At 34.8% G+C, this 12,476-nt stretch overlaps 1 protein-coding gene across 2 annotated transcripts in view; it reads right to left on the bottom strand.

Annotated features, from left to right (window-relative positions):
- NLGN4X (neuroligin 4 X-linked) overlaps positions 1 to 12,476 on the bottom strand; it is a 122,183-nt gene that overhangs the window by 69,549 nt on the left and 40,158 nt on the right. Inside the window, exons 2-3 of one of the 2 annotated variants that reach the window (XM_065677505.1) lie at positions 9,041 to 9,100; positions 5,590 to 5,742 (exon numbers count right to left, since the gene is read on the bottom strand). In XM_065677505.1, coding sequence (XP_065533577.1) covers positions 5,590 to 5,742; positions 9,041 to 9,100 — 213 coding nt within the window. The remainder of the gene's footprint in view (positions 1 to 5,589; positions 5,743 to 9,040; positions 9,101 to 12,476) is intronic. The other variant, XM_065677506.1, reaches the window with a different exon arrangement.

Genomic DNA, 12,476 nt, shown 5'->3' with positions numbered 1-12,476 from the left:
AGCCTTTTAAAATAGACTACTTAAAATGGATGCTTATTGCGCAAAAGGCAGATAGATAAGAGATAGGCTATTTTTAATCTGCATGATTTGGAATTCTAAGAGGAAGAAAATGTTAAACTGCAAATGGTCTCGGAAATGCTAAGTCAATTTTACAATTTTGGACTCTGAGTGTCTCTCATTTACTGCAGTAGATGTTTCACTTAACTCTGGCTTACAGAATACCTGATTCATATTTCTAGAATCCATCTCAGGTTTTGCTTTTCATTTTTCTGTAATAAGATCCTGGCTTCCAAAATGCCCAATTCACATTTCTAGAATTCATCTTTTGTTTGCCTTTAATAGCTCACACAAGAACATAAAATTCATATTTGAATATTATAACTTTTTTGAAGATAGGATTTTTTTGTTCTTCAAAGTGTATAATACCATAACTGAATTTAACTGCATAAAAAAAATTATGCTAGGGCTTTATGGCTTTGGTTTTATTGCTTTTTTGGGGTTAGTTGTTTGGGTTATTTTTTGAATCACAGAATCACAGAATCCCAAGGGTTGGAAGGGACCTCAAAAGATCATCTAGTCCAACCCCCCCACAAGACCAGGGTAACCTACAGTACATCACACAGGAACTTGTCCAGGCGGGCCTTGAATATCTCCAGTGTAGGAGACTCCACAACCCCCCTGGGCAACCTGTTCCAGTGCTCCGTCACTCTTACAGTAAAGAAGTTCTTCCTGATGTTAACGTGGAACTTCCTATGCTCCAGTTTACACCCATTGCCCCTTGTCCTATCACTGGATATCACTGAAAAAAGCCTAGCTCCATCATCCTGACACCTACCCTTTACATATTTGTAAACATTAATGAAGGGTGATTTCTCAGATTTTTTACTGATACACAAGCTAAATGGGAATTGAGCATATTGAAATCTCACCATGAAACAGAGAATTCAGGTCATGTCACTGTAAAACAGTAATAGACAAAATTCCACTTCTGTGTTTTTCCTGCCAACATAATCCTGAAAAGGGCACTAAAACCCTGCTTTATAGATATGTTGGGAGGATATAATTTCTTCTTAAAGCGCATCCATGAAGATTAAGACAGTAGATAATTAAGAGGAATTGAGCAATAACTAGACTGAGTGAGCGAGGATATTCAAACCATCCCATTTTCTGTAATACTATAACATTCTTCGAATTAGGGTATTTATTTTTCCTAATTATCCACTCTGCAGAATTTACATTATTTCAGTTAAATAATTCCACATATACTTTTGGAATTCTGAAAATTCAACTTGACTGTTGAATAACTTAAAAGTTATTATAAAAAATTCTATCATCCTACACAGTGCACAAAGCATGTGAGGTGGGGGTGGAGACAGTGGAATTTATTACTTTTGTGTGTTGTAGTATGCAATTTATCAAGATACAGGAGCACTGACTTGCACTGGGACAAGTTAGGAATTTCCTCTAACTCCAGCAGTGTCTTCAGTTGTCACCATGGTGAAGTAAGAGTAGCAAGAGAAACTACTGAGCTGGCAGATGCAGGATCCTCCCAAACCCTAAAGTGCACAAGAAATTAAACTTAGCACCGCAGCACTCCACTAAAATAAGTAAGAGGAAAAGCTTTATCCTTCTGTTTTACTGTCCCAGAAAGACCCTATTCATGGAATATATTTTGATAAATGCAAAATTATACTCAAAGTCAAAATGAGGCCTTCTGAATAACATCAACAACCCATATTATTGCTGCATGCAAGCTTAGGGGGTCTAGAAATCTCAGGAAGAGTAATTCCAGAAGTACTTTTACTCAAAGGACAGAGAGGGATAATTAAGAAATTGCTAGGTCTTGGGCCCAGCTGTCTACTATTTCGCTGTGGTGCTACCAGAACACACAGAGAGAGGGAGAGATGAAGTACTTTCAGAGAGCTCTGCCGTTATTCAAGATGTAGACAAAATGTGGTTTGTCTGTGTTCTGGAGTTACGGCACAATCTAAAGCCTTACATTTTACCCAGATGGAAGAAGAAAAGATAGGTATTAAGATATTTGTCTCCATTATCCAGTTAAAATGTTTTATAGCCCTGAAGGTCAAGTAAAGCCTTTTTTTCTGTGTAGGATGCCTGCTTTCTGGTTAACCTGAGACTAGAATTTTCAGTATCTCAGTTTAGCTAACAGGCAACCAGACTTCCGCCAACTAAAGATGGAAAAACCTAGTCTTTATCATGCCTGCTAAAAAACGGTTTTAAAGTTAAAGGGGTGCAGTGTGCTGTATTAAAACCAGGTCTTTATAAATCATAAGAGTTCTACTAACTTATAGGACGATCACAGATTTCATTAAATGTAATTAAAATTACATTTTATCAGAAGGCAGTAAAAGAAACACACATAGTTTATATTCTATTACCTTGACAAATATATCATGGCTGTACAGGTACTTCTTTAGGCCAAACTCAGTGAAAGATAGTTAGGTAAATTGGTCCTTAATAATTTTAATTTTCTCTCATGTATGAAAAATGCATTTCCAAAATGCAGATTTTCTCAAACATATGTAATCATCTTATCAATTTGATCCCAGGCACAGTTTAAACCTTGGGAAGCTGATGCTAGCAGCAGCATGAGCAGCAGCAGTTTCCTCTGCAAGTGTGGGGACAATGCAAAGATGAGTACTGCATTTGATATGCTAGAGGGAGCACTTAATGTGCTATACCATACAGAGGGAGCTTGACAGCCTTGACAACAAGGCCAAGTGCAAGGTCCTGTACCCACATTAAGAGCAAATCCCAGTATCAATATAGATTGAGTGATGAATGGATTGAGAGCAGTCCTGTAGGGAACAGCTTGGGGATACAGGTGGATGAAAGAATTGGACATGAGCCAGCAATGTGAACTTGCATCCCAGAAAGACAATTGCATCCTGGGTTGAATCAAAGGAAGCACGGCCAGCAAGTGCTTCTGCCTCTCTGCTCTTGTAAGACCCCACTTGGAGTACTGAATCCAGTTCTGGAGTCCCCAGTACAAGAAAGACATGGACCTGTTGAAGCAAGCCCAGAGGAGGACCACAAAAATTATCAGAAGTCTGGAACACCTCTATTAAGAAGAAAGGCTGAGTTAGGATTGTTCAGCCTGAAGAAGAGAAGGCTCCCAGAAGACCTTAGTGAGGACTTTCAATATGTAAAGAGGGCTTATGAAAAAGATTAAGAGAGAATTCTTACCAAGACCTGTAGTGATACGACAAGAGGTAATGGTTTGAAACTGAAAGAGAGTAGATTTAGACTGAATAGAAGGCAGACATTTTTCATAATGAGGGTGCTAAGGCACTGGAACAGGTTGCCCAGAGAAGTTGTGCCACACACCTGGAAGTATTCAAAGTCAGGCTGGACGGAGCTTTGAGCAACCTGATGTACTGACACATATGCCTTCCGATGTCAGCGGGGTGGACTGGATGATCTTTCGGGTCCCTTCCAACCCAAGCCATTGTATGATTCTATGATTTATCTGGCTACTATCATCCAGTGATTATCTATGCAGTCCTAATAGATTTTCTATCTACTGCTGTTAATAACACAATATAGACTTAAAGGAAACAATGTAATGTGCCTCAAGAACAGAACCAACATCTATGGCAAGTATGAGGACCGCATTCAGGTCCATTCAATTCAAGTGATAATTTTCCAAAGAAAGGAAAGAAAGATAAATCGCTCTATCTATCTATGTATGTATCTATGTATCTATCTATCCATCTATCTACCTAGTCATCAGTAACTCATTAATGTGAACAATTCAGTGCATATTCCTCCACCAAAGGATGCAATAATAGATACAGAATTACACATCTCTGCCATTAAAAACAGGTTTGCATGTGTCCTCTTGTATAAAGTTAGAAATTCAGTTCAACCAAAACACTGCAGATTTACAGAAATAAAGATAACTTTCAAAAAGAAGATAATGTACACTAGAATAAATACAAATCTTGTCAATCTTTCAAATTGTATGCTGTAATAATTATACTACTTTTTTAACTTTCATGAATAACAGTTTGTTTTCCACACGGCTGTTTACCTGAAGAAATTTTTGTTTTCTTTTTCTTTTTTTACTTATTAAGCAAGTAAAAAATACCTGGAATTCACTTATCTTCCAATGTCAGGCAGAACCTAGCGAGTTCTCAGGATCACATATACATTTCACCAAAGAAAATAAAACAGAAATACGCTCATAAAACACAATTCTCTGGATTTTTTAAATGCTATGTGTATTTCCTGAATATCTTTTGTTCTTCTAATTCAAACACAGATCTTCTATAACAAAGAATAAATTCCATAGTGTCTTAAAAGCTTGATTGTCACTGTTGAAAAGCAGTGTCTAATGCCAAACATAACTGTATTTTTTATTACTCCATTTAAAATCTTCCAATACTTTTCTGTTTCTTATAGGAATGTCTCTGTACATAGTACTCTGATGTTGAACTGAAACACATTAACCACGTTAATAGATAATTCAGAAAAAGAAGTTTCCTGTGTTTCAAAGTAGTGCATGCCAAGAATATAAATCAACTTTGCTACCAAGAAAGATTAACAAAAAAGCTTTGTAAATGCCATTCTAAATAAAAAAAATTACTACACCTTACCTTGCACATGTAAAATGCTGTAATTATGAGCATTTGAGCAGTCTATATGCTATTCTATACAAAGTATATGTTTTTTTCATTAACATAAATAAACTAATGTTTGCTGTTATGAGCAAATTTTTAGTTTAAATTTCTATGGCAAAGTATAACTTCAGTAAATAAACCTTCATGTGGACAGGAGCCTGGCATGTGCAAAAATCCAGGAGCTGGAGTCACAAAGGCAGCAGAAAAGACTTGTGGTGTATTATCATGGATCTAAGGTTATTTTGCTATTCAATCTAGTGCTGACAGAGGAATTTTTATAATGTCAAGAAGATGCTGTTTTTTTTCTATTTGAAAGACAGAAATATTAATTTCTCTCAATATTATAATTCATTATTACGGAGTTCTTTATATTTAAAAAGATAATGTTACATTACTCCTTGAAACTCCTTGACTCCATATTATCTGCAACATAAATTTAATCAGTGTACATAGCCTGTTTTGTCTGTATTACCTTTGTATCATCTACCCCAAAAAACAACCTGCACACAAAAATAATAAATACAGACAAACAGTAACATTTTCCACTTCCTATCATTACCCATTGTTTTCAAATTGGGGAGTACTCATCCATGGTTAATTTATTTTTCTTTACATGGAATCAAGAAGATTCTAGTAAGAAAAAGATGCAAGTTTTCAAAACTTTTTAGATCAGTAAGCCAAGAGCAAATATGATTTAATGACAAATTTAAAATAAACCAGCACTAACATAATTATAAATATCCACTCATTTTTTGTCTAAGGTGAAGGGACCTATCAAAAAGGAAGTAACTTAGCCCAGTTTCCATAAAATATTGAACAGAATTCAAAATCCACCAGCAAGAATGGTCTGTTTTAAAACTAGCCCAAGGATGTAGGATCAATCAGTAGATAAACAAAGCAATCACATCTTTCTATGAAATTGGTGATGAAGAAAAGAGTCACTTACCTAGAACCCCCAGCCTGTAATTGAGAGTGATAACAATGACATTTCCATAACTTGCGAGAATGCTGCCATCAATCATATTGCCAGTACCCTCCATGTAAGATCCACCATGGATGTAGACCATAACGGGTTTCTTGCTGTTCTGATCATGAATGTCTGAAAAAATTCAAGTAAGGAAAACATAATAAAGTAATAAAAAATATGGAAATATGGCATTAACAATTTATAACAGTGCTAAAAATATTTCCTATGTTTTCAATACGAAATTTCACCACTTCAGCTAGTTTACACAGTTCAGGGTCATCCTACAAGTCTAATAGTTATAGCTTGAGTATTTCTCTTGGTTACTTCAAATAGTATTTCCTCTGAAATGTTCTCTGAACACTTGAAATATCTTCAGTATTTCAAGGAATTTAATTTGTATATAAAAATCTAAAAGCCTAAAGAGAAAGATCAAATTATGGAATGGTCTTTTTTTTAGAATATACTCATCCAAATATATATCAGCACAGAAATATCTGTACATATCATAATAAAATTACAATAATGATCTATACTTTCCTATTCCTGAGACACTATTGTTGAAATTATAGGCCCAATAGTTCAGTATGAGATAATATCACAAAATCAAATTGTTCCAATAGAAGTAAACATAGCACACTCTTCCTTCTTTCAATATTATAGGAGTTAACAGAGAATTTATATGAATTCATGGACCAAATTTTTTGCACTGAAATCAAATGGTGTCTTCTGTGTTGTGCTTCTCCTTGTCATAGTAGCTAAGTCTTAAAGAACAGCCTTGAATTAATGCTCCTTAATGGTATTGCTGATCTTCTGTATATGCAGAAAAGCTCTCGACTTCTTGCAAACAGGTAAACAGCTGGGTCTTTATTTATAAAAATGTTACATGAAATTGATAGTAATACTTTCATACTTCATGGTGAGCTATAAAGATTAACTGAGTTATATTTAGTACTGTACTCATCTCTCTTCCTTTACTAACCAAAAGGTTAGGTTCCTGATCCCAGAGATGGTTCAGACTACTTAAATTGGGAAGTTACATTCTCTTCAGAAACAGTGGGAACATGGGATAAGCTCCTTTAAAAAGCAGAGGGCAATTCAGCAAGCTGCTATTAGATATACACATCTTTTACAAATAATTTGGTGTATCTGCATGTGTAACAGGAGCACTTCTTTCAATCATACAGAACACCATACAAGAAAAGGCAGAGTCTCTGATTATTCTAAAATAGTCAGAGATTAAAATGAAGTGTTCTTTTCCAGGTAGGATAGGCGTATACTGAATAGTGGGAAAAGGAAGTAGTGAAATAAAAAGCTGAGCTAAATACTTAGAGGTAGGGCATCTAGGTTTGAAATCTTCCAAAACTCTTCCTTCTCCTGAAGTTTGTTAGAAAAGATAACAAATATGTGATCAGCAGTGAGATACCACATATATAAAACATGCTGTATTTTATGTATTGTACTTGAGCAGCAGAACCAAAGTTTTTGTGGTAAGATCTTAATTGTTGCGACTATACGAGTAATGCAGCTATTAAACAGATCATATAAAGCAATGAGGTGCATTCCAGTGGATGTATTTTTTTTTTTATTCGGAGCATTTTCAGCTAACTATATGAAAGTGTTTCTTCTGTAAAAGCAAAGCTAAGCCCTGAAAAAATGAAAGCAGTTATTTAACACAATTATTTGTGCTACTGAATTACCTCTCTCCAAAGTCTCATGGCATGGTTTGTTGCATTTAATCATTCCTTATTACATAGTTCTACCTCAGGGTTGAATCTTTCACTGCTGAAGTCAATGGGAGGTTTCCTCTTCCCCTTCAATGGGAACACGATTAGCTCCAACATAAAGGAAATGAGCTCCACGCTTTATGTTCTCAGATCTAAAGTGGATGCCCTTGTTAATCACAAAAAACCTAGCATTTTATAATTTTTTAAGAAGTCTTAGTTACAACGTAATTCATAATCCAATATATATCTTAAGTTTTTAAAGCAATTCTGGGTTTGCTTCTAATTTATCTTTTGCTTAAATTAAATACAGAATTTGATATAGAAAATTACGATATTATTTAAAAAAAACCAAACTATGCTGCACAGAAATAGGAAGGTAATATTCAGAAAATAACAGAGAAATTTTGGAGGATTTTGAACAGCATTGTTGTTTTATAAGAATTAGTGTAATTCAGTAACAAAGAGGGTACAGTAGAGGGCAATCAGTGTGAATCAAAGACCAGAGATTTTTATTATGGCATTTTGTGTACAGATAGAGTAGCTGCAATTGAGCTGCATTCCCAAGAAAAGCGAAGACAGTGTATGCAGAATGCATGATTCTTAGGCAAACAACAGGGACAAATATTTCAGTTATTTGAACTGAATTCAGATAGAAGAAAACAGGAAAAAAAAGCAACCCCAAACCATGGAATAACACTTTGGATTGGCCAAGAACGAGAGGATTAAGAAACATACTGTACAAACAACACACCAATAAATTACCCAATATTTTTAGCTTTTCAATTAATTTGAAAAACATTTGTCTTAATTTGGTAAATATAAAAACTAAAATATACTGTCAGTGTGACTTTAATGAAAACAGTGAGAACAGAGGGAGATTTCATGACTTCTTTCTATATCAGTGCATCCCAAATAGACTGGCTGTGCCAAGGCAAGAAAAAAGTATTTCCTTGTAAAAATTTTTTGGGTACTTCACTGTGAACTTTAACATTTCCTTTCAGTGAATCCAATCCAATTCTGAAAGAAGTCAATGAAAATGATTGTAATTGATTTCAGTGTGAATGTGGTCAGAGTCAGAACAAACGTATCTCAGAGGCGAGCTGATTACAGGGATAAAAACAATAAAGCAACATCAACAGCTGCCTTTATTCTTGTGTTCTGAAATAAACCACATCCTGTGAGAAAAAAAAATAAGTACATAAAACCAGCAAAGACAAAGCACAATTCCACTGCATCAATGTACAGCGTGTGCACTGGGGAAACAGTGGAAGTGAAAGAAAGGATAGATGTGCCTTTTTTCATGAATTTCAAACAGGTGAATTTAGAAAATATGTAGGAGGGAAAAGAAAATGCATGCTTTTCAATTCCATTTTCTCAACCTAAGAAAGAATAAAAGAAAAAAAAATGTGGTTTCAAATAATATTTATGTTACTCACTTCACACATATTTAGGAATAACTTTTACACCTATGTCAGAGGAACTGCAGTCATCTATATGCTAATTTGAAATTTAAAAAGAAAAACAATCAAAGTAATCTCTAAAGAAGAAAATTAAGAAGCCCATTAAAGTGTGCTTCTGCAAATACGGGACTAAAAATAATGTTGAAATAACAGCAATAACAGTAACAGTAATAATCACTATTATAATAAAAATTTAAAAGTTTATGTTCATGCATCAGGGTTGAGCTTTGAAAAAACAAAAAATACCTTCATCTTCACCACGATCATTACTGGTTATATCATCTGCGCTTTTCTTTGTGTTGGCTCCTGGGATCATAGTGAGGAGGAGAATAAAGGGAAAAAAGAGAATTCAAAACCAGCAGGTTCTCAAAAATAAAAAAAAATCACAAAAAAACAAAAACACTAGTAAAAAAAATGTAACAAAAATGTCAAAATCTGTTACATTTGAAATTGAAAAACAAAAAAATGCAAACTGCACATAAACATAAAATGTCAAGAACAAATTGAAAATATTTGAAAAAATGTATCATATTCTGTGACAATGCAGTTACTTCAGTTAAAAGTGATTTCTGCAAAAACAAAATTAATGTGCTATTAAAAAAGAATATAAACCAAAAAGTATATTAAAAAATTGACCAAATTATGGTTTCTAAGCAAGAAATGCAATTTATTTCATTCTGTTCTGTAACCTTGCAGAAATAATGCCTTCAGTTACTAGCTTCAATGACTTAGCATTTTATTTACGCTCATCAGGATTTATTAAGAATCAGACACAACCTGAATTTTAGATGGAAATAATGCAAATGAAATTATCTTTGAATCTTACTCAACATAACTGGACCAAGACAAACCATAAAGACTTTCAAATTTAATCTCACTTCCCGTATGAGTAAGAAGATATTTAAAACAACAGACTGTAAAAAGATGAAACAGATTTGAGTTGATCCCAAACATGAAATTGGTCCAAAAGTAGCCTTGGTTCATATTATATCACATTTCATGCTCTTTAAAAAAACCTGGAATTTAACTGAACACAGTTACTTACCATGGTAAAGAACCTGTACTTATTTATTAGAAGATTCAGTAAAGAATACATTTTAATTTGTATTCAGTACGCTTTGTCAAAATACTTGCGGGGTGTATACATGTGCACAGACACACACACACAGATAAACACACATATCCATACATGCCCTGGACTGTGCTTATGAGAGCAAGAGGAAATAAACACAGCTTTTCCCACTCATTTACTTGTGCAGTATTTCTGTTTCCTGTCTAAAAAAATAAAAATAAAAATGACACCAAGATATCCTTGTACCCAGCATTTCATTGTGATGTCCTTGCTCCTGCAGCAAGTAGACTTCTTGTTAAAGGTTACTTGATAAAGAGTGAAATATGAATAGGAAACTCACTTTCTAATTTAACTCAAGAATTAAACATGGCTTCTAAAAAATCAAATGGTCTAAGTCACTCTGTTAACCATTTTTTTTTCCTGAATTGTCTTTAATTGGAAGTGTGTTTTCAGGACACATTGAAAAAGAGCAGTATATTAATTTTTATATGTATGAGTTTGTGTATGAACTCTGAGTATGTCACAGAGACAACATATTTAGCTGTTGTATTTTATTACTTTTTTTTATTCTATTATTTAAAATGTCCTCATATTCCTCAAAATTCAAGGTTTCAAGTAAATCTCAATCCATGATTGCAAAACTGGCAGGATTCAGTTAATCGTTACTACTGTACTTAAGAATTGTTAATATATTCAGTTGGGGGTTCTGTGTACTGGTTTGCCTCTCTTTGATACAGACAGAATACAGATTTTCTATAGGAATTTTCTGGAAACACTGCCATTATATATGGAGTAATGGTGATTAGTGAGTCAAAATGTGAAAAGCAGTGGCTGAGACTCATCTCCACGCAAAGCTCACATTTTCAATGCCACTGTATAATAGTTATTGTGTATGTAATATATGAGTGCATTCAATTATTCAGTACTTAACTAACTAGGTAAAATATGACTGTTAACGAAATACAAATGCTCTCTAATCTGTCAACTTCATTGAGAAATGTTAGATACAGGCTCTAAATCTCAGTCAACATCGAAGTTTTGGATGTCATGTGGGCTACTTTTTTCCTCGATAAGAATCTCTATGTGCAGTGTAATTCTAAAGTTTAATTCAGTAAGCATTTATCTTTAAAAGTTTTTACGTATGTATTAATAAACTTTAAAAAAAATACTTGATTTCATTTATCTGTGGATGTAAAGTCACCTTGTATTCTGAGATTCATTCTCAGTGCCATGCATACATCTATCACAAATGGTCACCCACTGTAAGCACATCCTCTAGCTCACATTTCCTTTGATAACGAATAAAAATCTCATTCAGAAACAGGTTTTCTGGGGTTGCAAGTCTTCCCAGACATGTTTACAATTTATGCTACATCTTCCTATATTCAGATAATAGCGATAATATATGTATGTATGTGTGTGTGTGTGTGTGTATATATATATATACATATATATACATATATATACGCGTGCGTGTGTGTGTGTGTGTAATGTAGTCAGGTCCCATGCATGCAGTTTACCACTCCTTGCGTTTTAGGTATCCATTCTGAAGCCTCTAATGGCAGCAAAAAATTATCAACTACTGCTTAAGCTGACGCCATTTCTCTGCAATTTATATGCAATTGCTCCATCTGTCACACAGTACACCTTTTGACCCTATTTAATTTTGGGAAAGCGCTCAGTCTTCAGAAACCACATAGCACATTATTAGTTGTATGACCTCCCAGTTTCACATAGAGCATGCTCAACTTTCTGGAAACTTCCAGCTCAAACCAGATTAATACAGGATTTAGTAGTCATTCTCTTAGTGATATGTTTTATTTATACAGTCATTTCAATAGATCTCTAAAGCTCTTGATTTCCCATCCCATGACAGCTATTATAGTTTTAAAATCACCTCAACAGTTCATTACAGTCTCAAGGGATCATCAGAAAAATGGAACTGTACTTTCTTTTCTGCATTTCTCCCAAGACTGGCTGGCTTGAGTTTCACTTAGTGGGCAAGGCCTGAGTCATTTCGTGTCCAAAAGAGGGGTCTATCAGTGGGGCACTTTTGTGGTCATAACACTGTCCCTGGCTCATGGCTATGGCCAAGGCTCTCCAGTTACCTTTATAACCGTACCAAGAAGTTCTTAACGAATCTATGTCCTAATTTCAGCTATACCTGTTCTTTTTTCTCCTTCCTAGTAATTGGTGCGGTGCTGTGGTTTGGCTTTAGTCTGAGAATAATGCTGATAACACACCAATGTTTTAGCTGTTGCTAAGTCTCTCGTGCTCTGCCAGTAAGGAAGTGCACAAGAAGCCCGGAGGACCTGAGCCAAACTAGCCAAAGGGGCATTCCATACCACAGCATGTCATGCCCACTGTACAAACTGGGGGGAGTTACCTGGAAAGGACCAGATTGCTGCTAGGGTCAAACTGGGTATTGGTCAGAGGGTGGTGAGCAATTGTATCGTGCATCACTGCTGTTTATTGTGGTTTTCCTCTTCCTTTTCGTCTTTTAGTTTTATATTCTCTCCACTTGTTATTTCCCTTATCATTATTACCATTAGTAGTAATATGCTCTAATTTAGCTACTGGACTGTTCTTATCCCAACCCATGGGGTTTAC

The sequence above is a fragment of the Lathamus discolor genome, chromosome 4, assembly GCF_037157495.1.
Source record: "Lathamus discolor isolate bLatDis1 chromosome 4, bLatDis1.hap1, whole genome shotgun sequence".
In the NCBI taxonomy this organism is placed as follows: domain Eukaryota; kingdom Metazoa; phylum Chordata; class Aves; order Psittaciformes; family Psittacidae; genus Lathamus; species Lathamus discolor.
Note: the sequence above shows the minus strand (reverse complement) of the source record. Positions and strands in the feature narration are given on the sequence as shown.